General features: G+C 37.4%; 1 protein-coding gene across 1 annotated transcript; it reads left to right on the top strand.

Annotated features, from left to right (window-relative positions):
* Nucleotides 1–9,180: 9,180 nt before the first annotated feature.
* Nucleotides 9,181–15,216, top strand: LOC101298015 (pumilio homolog 6, chloroplastic-like). The gene is made up of 9 exons (XM_004297843.1): nt 9,181–9,789; nt 10,066–11,363; nt 11,446–11,587; nt 11,679–11,786; nt 12,735–12,947; nt 13,035–13,145; nt 13,735–13,929; nt 14,242–14,413; nt 14,884–15,216. Exons 1-9 carry the CDS (start codon nt 9,181–9,183, stop codon nt 14,901–14,903), a joined length of 2,868 nt encoding a protein of 955 aa, XP_004297891.1. The 3' UTR covers nt 14,904–15,216.
* The last annotated feature ends 3,285 nt before the right edge of the window (nt 15,217–18,501 follow it).

Below are 18,501 nucleotides of genomic sequence, written 5' to 3'. Positions count from 1 at the left end.
AAGCAAGGGCAGACCAATAGCCCAAGCGAAGCGAGGCTCGACAAATTGGAAGAACTCCACCACCGCTACACCTTTGCAGTATTCATCATGGAACCGAGAGCAACCCGGAATCGGCACAAGGGAGCAATATCGAGGAAACCTTCCAATCTATGCAATCACCCACTTGATTTCAAAAATTGAGCATAGCTTCTTATGCCAAGGCAGAAGAAAGCATAAGTTAGGAAGAGATCAAGAAGCGTTGGTCGGTGGAGGATGAAAATGAACAAGAGAACCGAACCAAGCATGAAAGGGAAGTAGGAGGAAGGAGATGACATGAAAGACAAAGAGATGAAGACGGAGAGGAGCTCCAAGTAACGCCCATGGCGAGCGGGAGGCTGCCACCAACTCTCAAGGCAGCTGACAAAACCTTGAGAGACAAAACCTTCCTAAAGAGGAAAGGGGTTGAGAGTTTTTGTCTTGATGAAATTCAAACATATCTTAAATTGTAAAGGATCAAATTTATATATCCTAATATTCTCGAATCATTTTCCCATTATTTCACATTTCGTATCCTTCATTACCAAGCAAGGTAAGTAGGGAACTAACTTCAATTCTTTACTATAAGTAACCTTTTTTTTTTTTTTTTTGATTGGACTATAAGAACTTTCTTTGATAAAATAGGGAGCTAACTTTAAGAGTTTCTAACTGCATATAGTTTTGCGTGTATTGTTCTTTTGTTAATTGGTTTGAACACTTTTGCAGCTGCATAATTGAGTAAGGAGTATGAGAAGCTGATTTAACAAACAAAATTAAAAGTGGGCCGGGTGATCTTGAGTCACATACGTAACACACCATTGAACACTAATGAAAGATATCAATCATATAACCTGCTTTGTCTACTCAACCTTATGTATTAAGATATACTACATATGCATAGGTAATGAATCCCATAGATTGAGTGTGACACATTACAATCTTGTTCATTAGTTGCTTAGAGTTTCATCTACACTATTGGAGTATTGGTTAACTTATTAATAATTACTATGTTCCTCTAAAAAAAAGATACTATGTTTACTTTTTCACATATATTTCAAGTTATAATTAGATATATGGAAGTAATGTTTTAGCTTTTACTGTGCCAGGACAACTGATTACTAAAGCTACATGCTCTTGGTGTATGTTTACTTACAATACTAACTATAGTAATCCAAATTCTAAATCTTGTGATCCCAATATGGAGCTTCTCCAAATGACAACTTAACCATATGCGACACAAATCTCAAGCGTTGTCCAGGAGCTTTAACATTTGTGCGAAAGAGCAAAGAAGTCCCCTATATATACGCAGCTAATTAACATGTCGATATTCCTTACATCTTCGGATGAAATTAATTTGAAGTTTTAATACCAAAACTTGCCAGTAACATAATATTGGTTCCATAGAGTATAATTTTAATGCTACACTTTTTCTCATTAGCAAGACCCCAGAACTTACCAATAACCTAAGATTAATTGGGTACCAGCACCAAACCGATAACATTTGGGATGAGACAAATATTAATTTTCTTAATAAAATAAGGGAATGAAAATAGGGTCAATGATAAAATGGTATTTTTAGAAGTAACAAATGATAAAACTGTTAACAAATGTTCATTGATGATAAAACAATACACCCATTTAAATTCTTTAAACCGTTGCCCATAAATTTTAAAAAATTACATACTATACCACTGACAAAAATAACAACACATTAACCACAATCCATCTCTCTCACTCACTCTTAACTCATCTCCCTCACTCTCTCTCTCTTTCTCTTCTCTTTCTCTCTCTCCGGCGAATCACTCTCTCCGGCGAACCCGTTGTCCTCCACCGAGAGATTGATGCTGTTACCAAAGTGGGCTCAAAGAGAACAGATCTAGAAGCACACGACGGAGCTCTCTGCCGTCGTCGTCGACGATTTCATCCTCTTTAATTTTTCTTTCATCCTTCAAAAATCTCTTATGTCATGGCTTTTCTGATTAATTTCGATCATTGTTTTCAGCTTACAAGGTAAGTTAATATGTTTCTCTCTTCTTTATCAATTGATTGTTTTTTCTTTTTTATGTGATTAAAACCAGAACTAGAAAAAGAAGCTTGATTTCATGGGTTTTATTGTATTATGGGTATGTCATTTATGAAATAGAATGCTGTGTCATGAATCTTTTATTAATTAGATTATAAATGCATGTTTGTTTGGGATGTTTAATTTGTGTTATGTTATTTGGTTATGCACACAAGGTGTCTGAGGAAATGTTTGTGAATGAATTTTAGTGTTTTTGCTCGATGAGAGCGCAGTGGACCTTGATGTGCTAACGAGGGCTGACCTTCTCAAGTTCTTGAGGAAGAAATGTGAGGAAAGAGATGCTACACACTGCAAAGAGATGCGCATTAAAGATGAAACCTTAAGAAATACAGAATTCTGCCCAAATTTTCAGTCAAATTCAAAGGTAAATTGCGAGCAGCTCAGAGTGATCCAGGAAACTTGCCTTATATCAACGGAAAGCTAGAAGAGTCTAGTTTCCAGAACATTTCGTGGATCATTGATAGCTATTTTGTAGAGGAAGTTATAGCCATCGGAAGGAGGGAAGGTCATTCTGCAGAAAACTGGAAAAGGAAGGAGAAAAGTCTACCAAGCAAGTGTTTAAGGACTTAAAATGTTTAAGGAGATGCATAGAGTTGGCGGTTTTGATAAACATCTAAATGAAAGATTATTTGTGTGGAACATATCTCTATTTATTAAGCTTGATGTTTCTGTTTTTGGGTTCTTCATTTTCAACACCCAAACAACTTCATAATATGTTTTATATTTATGCAGATTGCATTGAGGGAAGGTAGTGATAAAGTCATACTGAAATCAATGTTAAGTGCACTGAAGCATGGTGACAACAATGGTTCCCTTTCCCTTTCTTCTCTATTCTGTAATGAATTTTGGATTAAACGATGAATGAGGAAAGCCAGAGTTCTAAGAGCTGTGTTAACACTAAATTTTTTTCCTAGGTATATATTCTTAATTTGATGATTTACAATTAATACAGATTGCTTTGCTTTGTCATATTCTGTGTTCTGTGTGATAAAAAAAAATTGTAGCTTGTTATATAGAATGTATGAAGCTACACATGTAACTATCTGTTTGTAGTTACATGGATAGTTACATAGATAGATAGTTATATATATGGATAGTTACATTGATAATTAGATAAACAGCTTAATATAGGTACACAAGTCATTTACATAATAATAATTGCAGCATGCCGCTGCACCGCAACGGCAGCATCCCGCTACGTATTAAAACAAAAATCTATAAAAATCCATGTAACTAGCAACGTAACTACCAAGGTAACTAGCAATCTGTAGTTACATGGATTTTACATAGATAGTTACATAGATGGATAGTTACATGGATAATTACATTGATAGTTAGATAAGTAGATTAATGTAGGTACACAAGTCATTTACATAATAATAATTGCAACGTGCCGCTGCACCGCAACGGCAGTGTCCCGTTGCGTATTAGAACAAAAATCTATTAAAATCAATGTAACTACAGAGTGCTAGTTACATTGATAGTTACATGCATAGTTACATGGATAATCACATAGATGAATAGTTACATCGATAGTTACATGCATACATAGATGGATAATTACATGGACAGTTACATGCATAGTTACATGGATAGTTACATGCATAATTATATAGATGGATAGTTACATGGATAGTTACATAGATAAATAGTTACATGGATAATTACATTGATAGTTAGATAAGTAGCTTAATGTAGATACACAAGTCATTTACATAATAATAATTGCAACGTGCCGCTGCACCGCAATAGCAGCTTCTCGCTGCGTATTAGAACAAAAATCTATTAAAATCCATGTAACTAGCAATGTAACTACCCAGGTAACTAGCAATCTGTAGTTATATTGATAGTTATATGCATAGTTACATGGATAGTTACATGCATAGTTATATAGATGGATAGTTACATGCATAGTTACATAGATGAATAGTTACATTGATAGTTAGATAAGTAGCTTAATGTAGGTACACAAGTCATTTACATAATAATAATTGCAGCGTGTCGCTGCACCACAACGGCAGTGTTCCGCTGCGTATTAGAACAAAAATCTATTAAAATCTATGTAACTAACAATGTAACTACCCATGTAACTAGCAATCTGTAGTTACATTGATAGTTACATGCATAGTTACATGGATAGTTACATAGATGAATAGGTAATGGATAGTTACATGTATAGTTACATAGATAGATAATTACATTGATAGTTACATAGGCACGTTAATGTCGTTACACAAGTGTGGCATGTATGTAACTATCAAACTGTAGTTACATAGATAGTTATATTGATAGTTACATGGGGAATCAGCTTTTTGTGATCCCATTGTTCTTTGGATGGTTTCCTACTCTACAAATCATGGCTCTTCTGTCTATTTCTTTATCAGTGTCCTTGAACTTTCGTTCTTTCTGGGATCCCATTGTTCTTTGGATGGTTTCCTACTCTACAAGTCATGGCTCTTTTGTCTATTTTATGGGTTCTCGATTTTTGTTATATGTACGGGTTAAATAAATGATGTAGAAGTGTAATATTTACAGTAGCTAGAAATGACTATAGACTATAGAGCTTTGACATATCAGTTACGAGCATCCATTGATGATTGAAGGCGAAATGAAGGTGAGATTTATCATGGGTTTGGCTTCACAATGTTGCAAGAGATACTTGAATTTACAACTAGATCTATAGTCAACTCATACACTCCCATCTTCGTAGAAATAATCTGTTTAGAAAAATTGCAATATAGTTTTTTCATGTGTAGATAACAATTGAAATTTAGCTTTAAGAAGAATTAATACCATGAAACTATCTCAACTGGTTATCAGTTCAGAATTCAGAATTTCAATCTGCTTGGTGACTGCTAGAATTCCTTCGCAAGGAACAACACAATACCAAGGTTCATACCCAAAAACATACAGCATACCCAAAGAAAACATACATCATATAAGTATGAAACTCATGATTCTACCATAAAACCAACTCAAGAGCCTAAACAAACCTGATGTACAATGTTATTATGGAAAATTTTTCAGCAAGACAATTCTTTCCAGAACTTGCATTAAGAAAATGCAAACATCGAAAAATGATGATCAGTAACTTGGTGATTTATGCACATCTAAGCCTTTTTTTTCTTTGACACCTAAACAAACTAACATCCCATTTCATTGTTGATCGCTCCATTTCCTGGAACTTAAAGCCACAATATCATTTCATGGAACTTAAAGCCACAATATCATTCGTGGAACCAAAGAAACTCAAATCTAAACCCTAGTATAACATCAACAATTAACCCCATATAGCATCTATCAACCAAAATTAACAAATTATAAGAAACATAATTAGCACAGATTCACAGCACCATAAATATAAATCCGCATGCTTCAAAATCTTAATCTATAACAGAAATTCGCATAAACAACAAAGCACCAGTTCATAATCCAAACTCAAAAAAGCATAGCAAATTAGACAACAGTTCCTAATCCGAAAACCAAATGTACTATAACATCAAAAAACCAAAGACACAACTCTACGGTCCACTTCCTAGTACCTGCTGGGCCTGCCGCGGCCGTACCCGACCAGAGCAACCTGCAGTTCAGTGGACTCGAGCTCGACACCGGGAATATCACCCATGCCGAGAGCAGTGAGCATGTCCAGAGTCTCCTTGTCGACGACGATGACGATCCATGTTAAGCATATGACGATCTTCCTTAGACTCTTGCCGTTCCAATTCAGCCCTACACCAAAAACCCATTATTCTCTGGATCATTAAATACATAATGTGATTGATTTGGGTTACATTCATGCATATATACAATACAGACTTGCTTTGGAGGCTATTGAGGTCCAGTCTTTGCACCATGAAGGGCAACAACCTCGATTAGTTTCTCATCTTCATCGGGAGTCCACTTTCTCTTGACCAATGCTGTTCGGGTGGGCTCTTGGTTCTGTGATGCCATTTATCAGTCACTTGGTGTGCGTACAATAGCCATTTATAGTTACATGATTTAAGCTCATTCTTGCTGATTTTGTCAAACCTCTCTGTTTAAGTAAAGCTGCAACAACATGGCTGACAAGTACAATGAGATTTGTGAATCAGTTATAGCATCATGATGACAAGTTGCTGAAGAAGTTCCATATGTGTGCTTAACTACGTAAGCTTCATTGTCAAAGCCTTCAGGTTCTTATGGAGTGAACCCAACTTTATGGAATGAACCCAATTCAGAATACCATAAAAATCAAATCCTTCTGTTCTTCAGTTTAATGGGGTGAACCCAGATTCATAATGCCACCAAAATCAAAGTAAAGTTGGAAACCATAAAAAAATGAAACTAATCAGCAAGCTTACAAATGCATTGATCATTATCACTCAGCAAGATTATAGAGATATAATGCTTCTATAAGCAAGAATTACAAATGCAAATTACTTAAAGCATTAAGAAACTCACAAGCCTATGGTGAGTCTTCAAGCCTCGGTCTTCCACTCTACAATTTCAATCAATCAACATCTTGATTAGAACCTAACCAATCACAACTCCAAAATACCTCCTAAAATCTTACAGAAATGAATGGAAGACCGATCGATCAATAAAATTCAAAGCTAATTCCAGATCTAACTCCAAGCACCACACACACAACAAAATCATCACAAAATCTTCCAGATCAAACACATATACTTCAATCGCTCTCAAATTTAAACCAGAAACTTTAATCTCTAGCAGAATTACACAACAGAAAATATGCTTAAACAGAAAAGAAGCTATTAGATCCTCTCCGATTACCTTGAAAACCGATTACCTTGAAAAGAAGAAGCCAATCGAAGACTTGGACGGCGATGAAGAAGAAGGACCAAGCCGGAGATAGAGATGGAGAGGGAGAGAGAGATGCGGTGGCTGAGCGCAATGGAGAGGAGGTATCAGTTGAGGGGGAGTGGTGTTCGCCGGAGCTCCGATGGAGTGCATGTATTTGCAATCGGAGACCGGAGCTCCGTTCATGATCCATGTCGACGATCGTCGGTGATAAGAGAGAGAGAGTGTGTGTGAGAGAGAGATGACGAAACTGAGATCAATCAAAAATAGGTTAAATGAGAGAGGAGGGTAGAATGGTCATGTAAAAAGAGTGAAAATAGACATTTTTATCATTTAAGATGTTTTAAGGTGACAATTATATCATGTAACATGTTTTAATGATGATCTTTTTATCAAGTGAAACATTTAAAGACTATTTTATTATTTGTAATGGTAGTTTAGTGTTAAATACCCATGAGAATATTCTTGTGGATGAGGATATGTCACTATGAGGATATGTCACTCTAATAGAATTAGATTCGTGAAGGCCTTGCACAAAATAAAATGAAAAGTATTTTCAAAAAAAATAAAATGCAATAAAAACCCAATGGGGTTGGTCTAGCGAAAGCATGCAAGTAGGGCGGATGCTGTAAGGATTCTCCTGCTTATAGGAGATCCTTGGTTCAAACCCAAACTTGTGAAAACCATCCCTTAAGGAGGAGTCATACCTACAAATTGCTCCCGACCCTAAAGTGGTAGCTCACTCGACTACCATTTTCTGTAACAAAAAAAATTAAAAGTAAAACTGTAAAACCAAATCAGTTTGAAGTTCGAAAATGAAATGCCAACAAAAATATGACAAGTCCATAGTTATGTGATAATTTGAAGTTTGAAGTTTGAAGCGAGAGGGGAGCGAGCGAACACACGACCTTATCTAAAGGGAGAGTTGGCTCTTCTTTTCTTCGCTTTAAAGAAACAAACTCCCACTCATCATCAGAGCTTTAAATACTCTAAATACCCGCTGAATTGAGCCAAAGACGTCATTTTTGGTAGACCCATCTCTCTCTCTCTNTCTCTCTCTCTCTCACTCTCTCTCTCTCTCTCTCTCTCTCTCTCTCTCTCTCTCTCTCTTAAAGAGAAAGAAAGAGAATCTAGGGTTTTGTTTGGTACAGTGAATCTCTCCCATCAGCTGCTGGTGACGGAATCTGCTCGAATTTTGGTGTCAAAACAGAGTCCACTTCAATTGGGTAAACCCTATTCAAAAGCCTCAAGCTTTCTTTCATTCTGTCTCTAATGCAACTATGGCAGTGTTCCTCGTTTGACCTTGCTATTGGGTTTCTTGTTCTCCTTTCATTTCTATAAAAGTTTGAATTGTTGGTAGTGTAAAGGTTGTGTCTTTCATGGTTTTGGTGGGTTGAATGGTGTGAAGTTTTGAGCTTTGGGGTGGCTGGTCTTGGAGATACCATGTGGGTGCTCTCTGGGTTATCTATGGTTTCTGTTGAGACTGTTTGCTTGCATTTGGTTTTGTTGGGTTTGGAAATTGGGGAGAAAAGAGGGAGTGGAATTTGATGATATGTTGTTTTGGGTTGTTAAAAGTCAAAACTGGTGGTGGAGCTTGTTTTAGTTCTGTTATGTTGAAGTGTTTGTGGGTTCACAGGTTAATGCTTTTGCTCTGTGTATGTTTTCCTCAGCACTAGGGTTGAGTTTTTTGGTTGATACTATTGAATAGGTGTTGGAAATTCTGCAATTGCTCTGTGTTAGATTTTAATTCTGTTGTCTGTTGTAGTTTTCCTTTTCTTTATTCGAGCTGTTCGGCTGTGGAATAGTAATTTTTGAGTGCATGTCCTGGTTCTTTAGCATATTGTCGCAAAGGAAACGATGAAGAAGCAGTGTTATAGTTACACATTAGTCTCAATATCTCTGCTTTGGTAGAACCAAATCTATTGTTCAACATTTTGGAGTTCATATTTAGATATTTTGGATAGTTTAGTTAAAAAAGGTGCTTCTTCGAATAAAGGATAGCGTAAGAGTTTTGGAAAGTTGCTTCTCGGCATGAAAAAACTAATCAAGGGAGCATTCTTAGCATATTTTCATCTCAAACCGTATGTTGTTCCATGTTTATGTCTCCTTGTCACCTTTCTAGTGTTCTTTCAGTTTGTTAAATACCTCACTCTAGTACTTTTCCTTTTACTATGTTCTCCCACTTATTGGTTAACATGCCCATCATCTCTTGCTGTTGCTAGGGGACCATGTGAGATCCTCCTATTCATAGAAAAGTGGGGGCATAGTAGTCTTCTGGTAGCATGGCGACTGAGAGTCCAATTAGAATGTCAGAAACTGGTGGAAACTGGGCTTCCCATAACAAGCCGGCAAAAATTGCACCATCATCTGCTAATATGACAGCAGATGAGTTGAAATTGCTTCTGAGAGACCATAGGTTTCATAGCAACAGAATAGATGTTGCCCCTAATCGAAGTGGAAGTGCACCCCCAAGTATGGAGGGTTCATTTTTGGCCCTCAATAATCTGTTATCCCAGCAGGACTCTATCATTACTGGAAGCTTGGCAAGTCTAACTAGTGTTATTGAAAGGTGTGAGTCTGAGGAACAATTGCGTTCTGATCCAGCTTATCTGGCCTATTACTGTGCCAATGTAAATCTGAATCCAAGGCTTCCTCCTCCCCTTATCTCATGGGAGAATCGTCGTCTGGCACGCCACATCGGTAGTTTCAGTCCAAACTTGGGACCGGTAGAAGACAGTGGTAATGGTTCATTGCATATGTCTCCAGGACTACTGCCTACACACCAGGAAGAGTCGGAGGATGATCAGACACCCCCACAGGCTTCTAATGATTGGGTAGATCAGAAAAGTTCTGGTGAAGATGCAGCTCAATTGAAAGGACAACAGAAAAATGTGGGTGATTAAAAACAGGTTTAAAATCAGTATTGACATTTTATTCACTACTGTCCATAATTTCCTGATTTTTATTAATTTTTTTTTTTCTAGTTGGGTTGTTAAGTTCATAAGCCTACCATTTTTTTCTTAGAAATAGCTTAGTTTTTTTTTTTTGGACAAATGAAATAACTTCTCTACCATATGGTGATTGTAGAAAATATAAATGCTGGTATCTTTTAGCTTACTTTCATTAAAATGCCATGGTTGTAAATGAAAAATCGTCTTTATTTCCAGGAAGATTCTTGTGGATCTACTTCGCCTGTAGATAATCATTCTCCTACCTTAAGCAACGAGATACCTGGGGAGCTTAATCAGGGTGCTGTTTCGAATTCCTTGCAAAATCTCCCTATTAATAAGATGTCTCCAAGTGGGCCCACTGTAGATGAAGAACGTGCAGCTGATACAGTGCTTTCACTAAATGCTGAATCCTCATCCAGTGCTGTTGCAATTTCATCGTCTCATGTTTATACCAGGACCACAGGTGTTAATGATGCTGGTGTTACCCTTGTTGAATCTGGAATGAAGTCTCTCAATATAGCAAACATGCCAGACAATCAAAAGAATCAAATACAGTGGCCACATAGCTACCAGAATAATTCCATGCAATACCAGATACAGCAACAGCAAATCAATTTATGCCAGGTTCAAAATGCCACATCTCAGATAACTCCTCAAGGAGTTCACTGCACATATGTCGGCATGGATCACTATCTCTCTAATAACTCCAAGTTTGCTGCGGATGCACAGCCACTACTCCAGACATCAGGGTTTGCACATCCACTCTATGCAAATGCAGCAGCCTACACGAGTGGAACACATCCATATTATTCAAATTTTCAGGCACAGAGCTTTGTTTCTCCACAATATGTGGGCGGATATGCTTTAAGTTCCCCTGGTTTTTCTCCATATGTTGGTGGATATCATCCCCCAGGAGCTGCTCCTGTTGTTGTCGAGGGAACTGTGGCTTCAAGCTTTAATGCTCGACCATCTGTGGGAAGCATTTCACCTGGGGCTGATGTGCAACATATAAGCAAGTCATATGGGCAGCTTGGGTTTCCTCTGCAAACTTCATATCCTGATCCTATGTATATGCAATACTATCAACAGCCGTTTGTGGAGTCATATGGTGTTTCTGGCCAGTTTGCTCCTTTGGCATCTAGAGGTGGTCTTGACATGAACAGAGCTTCCAATCATGGTGCTAGTTTGGATGCACACAAAGTCCAACATCAGAGGACTGGTGGGCCGGGAAATTTGACCTCACAAAGAGGACCAGTAAGTGGCAGCTATTATGGAAGTCTACCAAATGCTGGTGTTTTGATGCAGTATCCAACCTCACCCTTAAATAGTCCTGTTCTGCCAACATCATCTATTAGTTCAGGAAGGAATCCTGGCTTATATCATGGATGGCCTGGGCACCGAGGCTTTGAGAGTCTTCATGACACCAAAATTTATAATTTTCTTGAGGAGTTGAAATCTGGCAAAGGCCGCAGATTTGAGCTATCTGATATCACAAGACATATTGTTGAATTTAGGTAAGCTCTATTTTCTTCTCAATTTTGATTTTTGTTAATTTGCTGAGGACAAATTAAGTCATCATGATTTTTTCTACTCCAGCACTGATCAACATGGGAGTCGATTTATCCAACAGAAGTTGGAAAACTGTAGTATTGAAGAGAAGACTTCTGTATTCAGGGAAGTTCTCCCACATGCTTGTCAATTAATGACTGATGTTTTTGGTAACTATGTGATTCAAAAGGTATGTTTCTGGATTATTGTTTCTTCTCTATGTTCTTAAAGGCATATGATTATTGGCATGATCTTTTAATTTGTTTTGTCCTCTGTCCCAGTTTTTTGAGTATGGAAGCCCTCAGCAAAGGAAGGATCTCGCCAATCAACTTTCAGGTCAAATTTTGCCTCTAAGTCTGCAGATGTATGGCTGTCGTGTAATCCAAAAGGTATGCAACTGTGATAAGTGCTGTTACTATTTTACTTATGTCTGGGTGATGAACTTCAAGTTGCACTGCACATACATGTTATGATGATTGGTATTTCTACTACACAATAGTTTTAAAGGGTTACATGAGATTGCCTGAATCTTACTTTGAATTGTGTACGAGTTTGCTAAGTTTTCTCTTTGTACTGCTGAAGAGGTCTTTGATGTCAAGTGCCCCAGTGACATTTGTGTCAAACTGAGATTCCTCTGGTTGTAATTGCTTAAATTTTGTAAATTTTTGGGTACTTTTTGAAACTTTCATCATCCACTCTTGGATTTCTAGTGACTGCAGGTGGTATGGATACTTGGATTGTCTTCTGTTGGTTACTTTTGAAATTAGTAAAACTTCTCTCTCTTGTAAACCCATGCATGAGTTGGAAGTTGCTTCTTTATTTTGTTGTCTGGAATTAATTGCCATCTCTATGTTGATTTTTTTGTGATAACTTCTTTTGGGAAACAATAGTGAGTTACTGTACTTGCTTAACTATCCTCTTTCTTGGGTTATTTGCTCAATCTCGTAAGTTGAAACTTGAAAGAGCCAACTGTGAACTATTCAGGCTACAATTAGAAGCATATTTTTTACCCAGTGACAAACTGCCAACAGTATTTGTCTACCTCTTTATTTCTTTCTTTTGTGATCACCTTTTGGAAAAGGATTGTCGATTAACTTGAGTTGCTTAGATATACTTTTTCATGGTTTTATTTTTTATTTTTTATCGATTTAGTTAATTGAGCCAACAATGTAATGTTTAGGCTAAAATTAATAGAATATTTGTACTCATTGATAAGCTGCCAACAGCATTTGGGTTGTGCAATTGGAATTTGAAGCTATGTGCACAAAATAATTCTCTTCTCAGTACTGTGTTCTTTCTGGATCCCATGATAATAATCTAAATTCTTTGTGGCATAGGCCCTTGATGTTATTGAGCTTGAACAGAAAGTAAGGCTTGTACATGAGTTGGATGGACATGTTATGAGATGTGTCCGTGACCAAAATGGAAACCATGTCATACAAAAGTGTATTGAGAGCATCCCAACTGAAAAGATTGTGTTTATAATTTCTGCTTTCCATGATCAAGTTGCAACTCTTTCAATGCATCCCTATGGTTGCCGTGTTATTCAGGTATTTTTAAACTTGAGGGGCTGGAGTACTTTTCTTCCTCGGTTACTGTGCAAAAAGTTGATCTTGTTTTTTTTTGTTTCATTGTAGAGAGTTCTGGAGCATTGTACAAATGAGCTGCAATGCCAGTTTATAGTCAATGAGATATTGGAGTCTGTGCATGCTCTTGCTCAGGACCAGTATGGCAATTATGTCTCGCAGGTTGGTATTGGGTTCTTGTGATTCCTATTTTATGACTAAAGTTTCTTGCAGTTGGAAAAACTCAGTCTACAGTGGCAATTTCTTACTATATGGCATATTTCATGCAGTGTCTCGATTTCACTATAGGAATTAGATGGTCAGAAAGCAATCACACATTTTTTCTCATGTGTTGACTAGTTCTCTATTTTTTCTCAAGTAGTTGCTGTTTTGCAACATAGATTGTGTACCTGTGTGAGATACCTAAGAAATTCTTAAACAGACACGTAATACATATACTCAGACACATGTTTATTTGCACCTATCCATAGACGCAAACATATTTGTTGGGAAGAGGGCTTATATGATTTATGTCTACATGGAGACATAAAGGCATACATATCTGTTGAAAGAGGGCTGTAGACACTTCTATTAAAGATGTGAGATATTCATTATCCTATATCTGTAAGACTTTGTCGCTAATGCATTACGGGGACATGAGATATTAAATTGGGATGTGAGATATTATATATATGTCTGTTTATATTTTTTTGATTGAATTTTGTCAACTGTTGTATGCTGATTTTAATATATATATTTTAATGGTTGGCAGCATGTATTGGAGAGGGGAAAACCTCATGAAAGAAGCCGAATTATCAGCAAGTTGTCGGGTCATATTGTACAGCTGAGCCAGCACAAATTTGCATCCAATGTTGTTGAGAAATGTTTGGAGTATGGTGATGCAGCAGAACGAGAATTGTTGATTAAAGAGATTGTTGGCCCTAATGATGGAAATGATAACTTATTGGTAAGAATCCTTGATTGATGATCCAGTCCTGGATATCAAGATTTTACATTTACGGACCAAAAAAAACTTGTAATTTGAAGAACCTTGTGTCCCCATACATTACTTTTGAAGAACCTTGTGCAATTGTGCCTGAATATTACCATGTGTTTTTGTTTTGCTTTGAAATAATGAAACCTCATCCTTGAGTTTGTTGTTTTTTGATAGCAGCTTAAGTGCTGTAGTTTATATAGTGCTGACATTTGTTCCATATTTTGTGATGCTTTTGAAGCTCCCATTCTACTGCCTAACCACCATTTTTTATTTCTGTTGTAGATCATGATGAAGGACCAATTTGCTAATTATGTGGTCCAGAAGACTCTTGAAATCTGTACAGACAGTCAACGGACAATATTGATTAATCGCATAAGGGCTCATACTCATGCATTGAAGAAATACACTTATGGGAAACACATTGTTGCCCGATTTGAGCAGCTATTTGGAGAAGGTGTGTATTCTTGAACTTTGTATCACTCATGGTGTGATAAATATGGCATCAACTTTTAAGTACGTAGTGACAGTGGACTTTTAAACAATGTATAAAGTAGACTCATCTGAATCTGCTCTTTTATTTTCTTTTCTTTAAGTTGGGAGCCTACATTGACTGGGAAAGTATTCATAACTCTAGATTGCATACCTTCTGGGTCCAAGATAATCTGTTAGGCATTCTAGTAAAGTTATATTCATAGCGTAATAGTATAGCCATATAGGAGTTCTTGACTTTGACAGATTCTGCAACTATTTCAATTAAATCTTTGATCATATGAGAAGAAAGACAATAATGAAAGCATAAGGAACAGGGAAATAACTTTTGGAGTCTCCTAGTCTTGTAAGAGTGGATACTTAAAAGTTTATACGCACATTTGATGGCCAATAATCTTCTAGGCAAGGATGATAAAGTTTGTTTTATGCCTACAGAAAATCAATCAGGATCCTGAAGCTGAGAAGTAAACCCAAGAATTTCCAGTTCAGTGAATCTGTGGCCTGTTCTGTATCCCCTGGCAATTGGAGACACTATCGTTAGATTGTCACTGAGGCATCCTATTTATGGTAACTGCTGCTTGGCCAGGCTGCTTCAGTATACTTTGAAGTTCTCATTTGCTTCACGTGGTGATGGTTGTAAGTTGGTAAATATGTGGTTATTGTAAAGTAGAACTTAGGATGATTTATTTGCAATTTATCTGAAAAATCCTTCCCCCATGTTGGTAAATGTTTTTTTTTGGTTAATATGTTGGTAAATGTTGAAGTTACAACAAATCAGTGAAATCACAATGCTTTATGTTTATGGCCCAGAGAAGTGACATAATCTTATCTTATTTCTCACGGGGGCTCTAATCCAATGCTAGCAGCAAATGAAACACGAATGCCTAAAGTTGAGCCCGAGTCATGGTAATCAGTTGTCAGCAAATCATATGTAGCAACACATCACATAAGTTAATTGTAACTTGTGTCATGCATAGTGGCATCTTCACCTTAGGAACTAGGGTCACAAAACTACAGAAATTCGAACTTCGAACAAATCTTTTCATCAGAAACTAGGAAGCTCTTCTCTGCTTCTAGACCGTGTCTGCCTACAATGTCCCAGGAATGTTGGTAGAGGTCTTGCCGTCTAGGAGGGACATCTGATCATTTGCTTCAACTTTGTGAACACTTCAAGCTCCTCCACCTCCCTTACAAGTTACAACTTACAAGTATAGCATTAATGTCTTGCATAATCTCCCTAACAACCTGTGAACATGTAGGATTAAAGGACGTGAACAAACCAGGAAAATAGCTCAAGACTATCCCTTGGAGTTGTCCATCTCCAGAATGCCAGACACAGAGACACCTTCATCATCAAATAGGCTTATGATAGCGTTCTTGCGTTTCTGATTTTGAAGCTTGTTGATGAAACAATGTGGTGTTGCATCTCCATCTTGCAGCTTAAAAAACTTTTGCTCTTTGTTTCTAAAAGGTCATCTCCTAATGAAGAAGAGAACTCAGTTGTGCTTCAAGTCCAACCACAATGATACATCTTGAACACATTATAGAGAGAAGCGAACTATGACCAGATCGCTTCTATATCACGTTTCCGATTGCCAAATTTCTTTCAGATCAATGTTCTAGAGCTTGCCCTGAAACCGTTAATCTTCTAGCACAACCTCAAAAGAGAGTCTTCTCCTACTCCTGCTTCCCACCATTTTCTCTAGAACAGAATCACGCACTTGGCAAGGGGTAGACAGAGATGGGAGGTATGCCAAGAAAGATCTGCAATATTATGGTGGTATGACCTCTGTTATTCAAGCTTGTAGCCTTATTAGTTTGTAGAGATTTGGCTTCGAGGAAGCAGTTTGTGTACGTAGCTCCCTTGATACTTTCTACTTACGCTTCTCGTCATGTCAACGTAGGAACCAGTAAAATTGCTTGAATGTACAAAAAGTTCAGCAGACAGAAGTCACAGAACTATGAAATTAATTCTGGGATTTCGAAACGTTTGAACTGATAGATCCCAGAATTCTCCTAGGTTCAGTTCACCTGTAAGATCAAATTCAAATGCAGGAACAATGAGAGAGAAAATGATTGAATTGATTTCATTTTTCAGTCTGAGTTTCAAGTAGCATAGAACATGGTGTTTGAGCCACTGTTGCTGCTAGGGATGTCTGCTGCTGATGATTTGTGGATTTTTTACCTTTTTCCTTTTTCATATTCTGGGAGATGGTGTAAGAAAAACATTTAACTGTGTAGACTTAGCTCTTAACAATATTTGTAGGCTTAAGTATTTTTAGAATATGTGTAAGCTTAGCTCAGGAAGATTTGATCTCTTACTGCATCTTTTATTTTATTTGCCGAGGGTCTTCCCCTCTGTGTGCTCTGTGTCCTGCTTGCTTTCATTATTCTGCTTTATATCTCCTGCATGCAAATCACACTCGGATTTCTCTTATACCTGGTTCTTCTTATACAAGTCGTCCTGGAGCTTGTTATACAAGTTTTGTTTTTCTCATGTTATAGCTCTACTTGTTTTCAGTATATATACAACTATACAAGATACACCAAGTCCTATTAGGAAACTAAATACGACAAAATATTCCTAATAATACACTAATATTCAAAATTCTAATTACAACGTATGACATACGCCAACAGTTCTATATGGACATAGTGGTAAGTGGTAGATGCAGCTTGGTTTTTCAAGGTTCCACTTTTGGCAGTTGCCATTGTACCAGGAAGACTCACTCCCTTGTTGAGAGATTTGAAAGGAGAAAGAGAGATATAGTAGCAATGACGATCAAGCAACTGGCATTTTTGGTCCCGTGATACCTGAATATATATCAAGCGACCATGCCAGCATATATATCACATACTGTGATACGTGATGATCAAGCGAGTAGTATATCTAGTCCTGTGATGCCAGAAGTTGAAGCAACTAGGCCATGAGAATCACCTCCGTATTACACTTCAGACCTTGAGGAAAAATCAGTTGTATGCAAAGGTGGAAAAGTGTGATTTTTGGCAAGAACAGATAAAGTTTCTAGGCCATGTAGTTTCCAAAGATGGAGTCTCAGTGGACCCCTCAAAGGTTGAGGCTGTTGTAAGTTGGAACCGACCAACATCAGTCACCGAAATTCGAAGCTTCCTTGGTTTAGCTGGCTATTATCGGAGGTTTATTGAAGGATTTTCAAACATAGCAGCACCTTTGACTCAGTTGACAAAAAAGGATGTAAAGTTCATTTGGACTGATCAATGTGAACAAGCCTTTACTGAGTTAAAGACCAGATTAACTTCAGCACCAGTTTTGACTATTCCTTGTAGTGGAGAGGGGCTTGTCATTTTTAGTGACGCATCATACCAGGGTTTAGGATGTGTATTAATGCAACATGGTAAGGTAGTGGCTTATGCATCTAGACAGCTCAAGGTACACGAACGTAACTACCCGACACATGATCTTGAGTTAGCTGCTGTTGTTTTTGCCTTGAAGGTTTGGAGACACTATCTTTATGGTGAAAAATTTGAACTTTTCTCTGATCACAAGAGTTTGAAATATCAAATATAGTAAACTACATATTAGTTACTAACTAAATTTCACTTTACAATTACATCTTTTACACATTATCTTATACAGTTAAGGACAAAAATTAATAAATTAGGACAATTTAATATGCACATGCCATCTGTCACTACAATTTTACCAGAATACCCTTCACTACATATTATACTGCTACTGTCGATAGAATGTGCTACTGTCGATCAATAGGTGCTACTACCGATCAAAAGGTGCTACTGCCGGTGCTATTGCATTTTTTTCCGGCTATTCTCTGATTGCTAGCGCGCTGCTACTGCCAACTCTTATGCTAGCACACTGCTACTGCCGACTCTTATGCTAGCACACTGCTACTGTCGACTCTATGATGTTAACGCGCTGCTACTGTCGATGCTAGCATGTTGCTACTGTCGAAGATGCTATTGTCGATTCCCAGGCATAATAACACTAATCCGGCCACAATCCTAATCCTAAAACCACCATTACCACCAGCAACATTACTCACACCACTCCCCCCA

This window comes from Fragaria vesca, linkage group LG4 (assembly GCF_000184155.1).
Source record: "Fragaria vesca subsp. vesca linkage group LG4, FraVesHawaii_1.0, whole genome shotgun sequence".
In the NCBI taxonomy this organism is placed as follows: Eukaryota; Viridiplantae; Streptophyta; class Magnoliopsida; order Rosales; family Rosaceae; genus Fragaria; species Fragaria vesca.
Note: the sequence above shows the minus strand (reverse complement) of the source record. Positions and strands in the feature narration are given on the sequence as shown.

Excerpts from the sequence above, each read along its gene's own strand:
- LOC101298015 (XM_004297843.1), top strand. The coding sequence starts at position 9,181 with ATGGCGACTGAGAGTCCAATTAGAATGTCAGAAACTGGTGGAAACTGG. Across the intron at positions 13,146-13,734 it reads ATGGCAATTATGTCTCGCAG|CATGTATTGGAGAGGGGAAA; the intron begins GTTGGTATTGGG and ends AATGGTTGGCAG. Across the intron at positions 14,414-14,883 it reads TGAGCAGCTATTTGGAGAAG|AAAATCAATCAGGATCCTGA; the intron begins GTGTGTATTCTT and ends TTATGCCTACAG.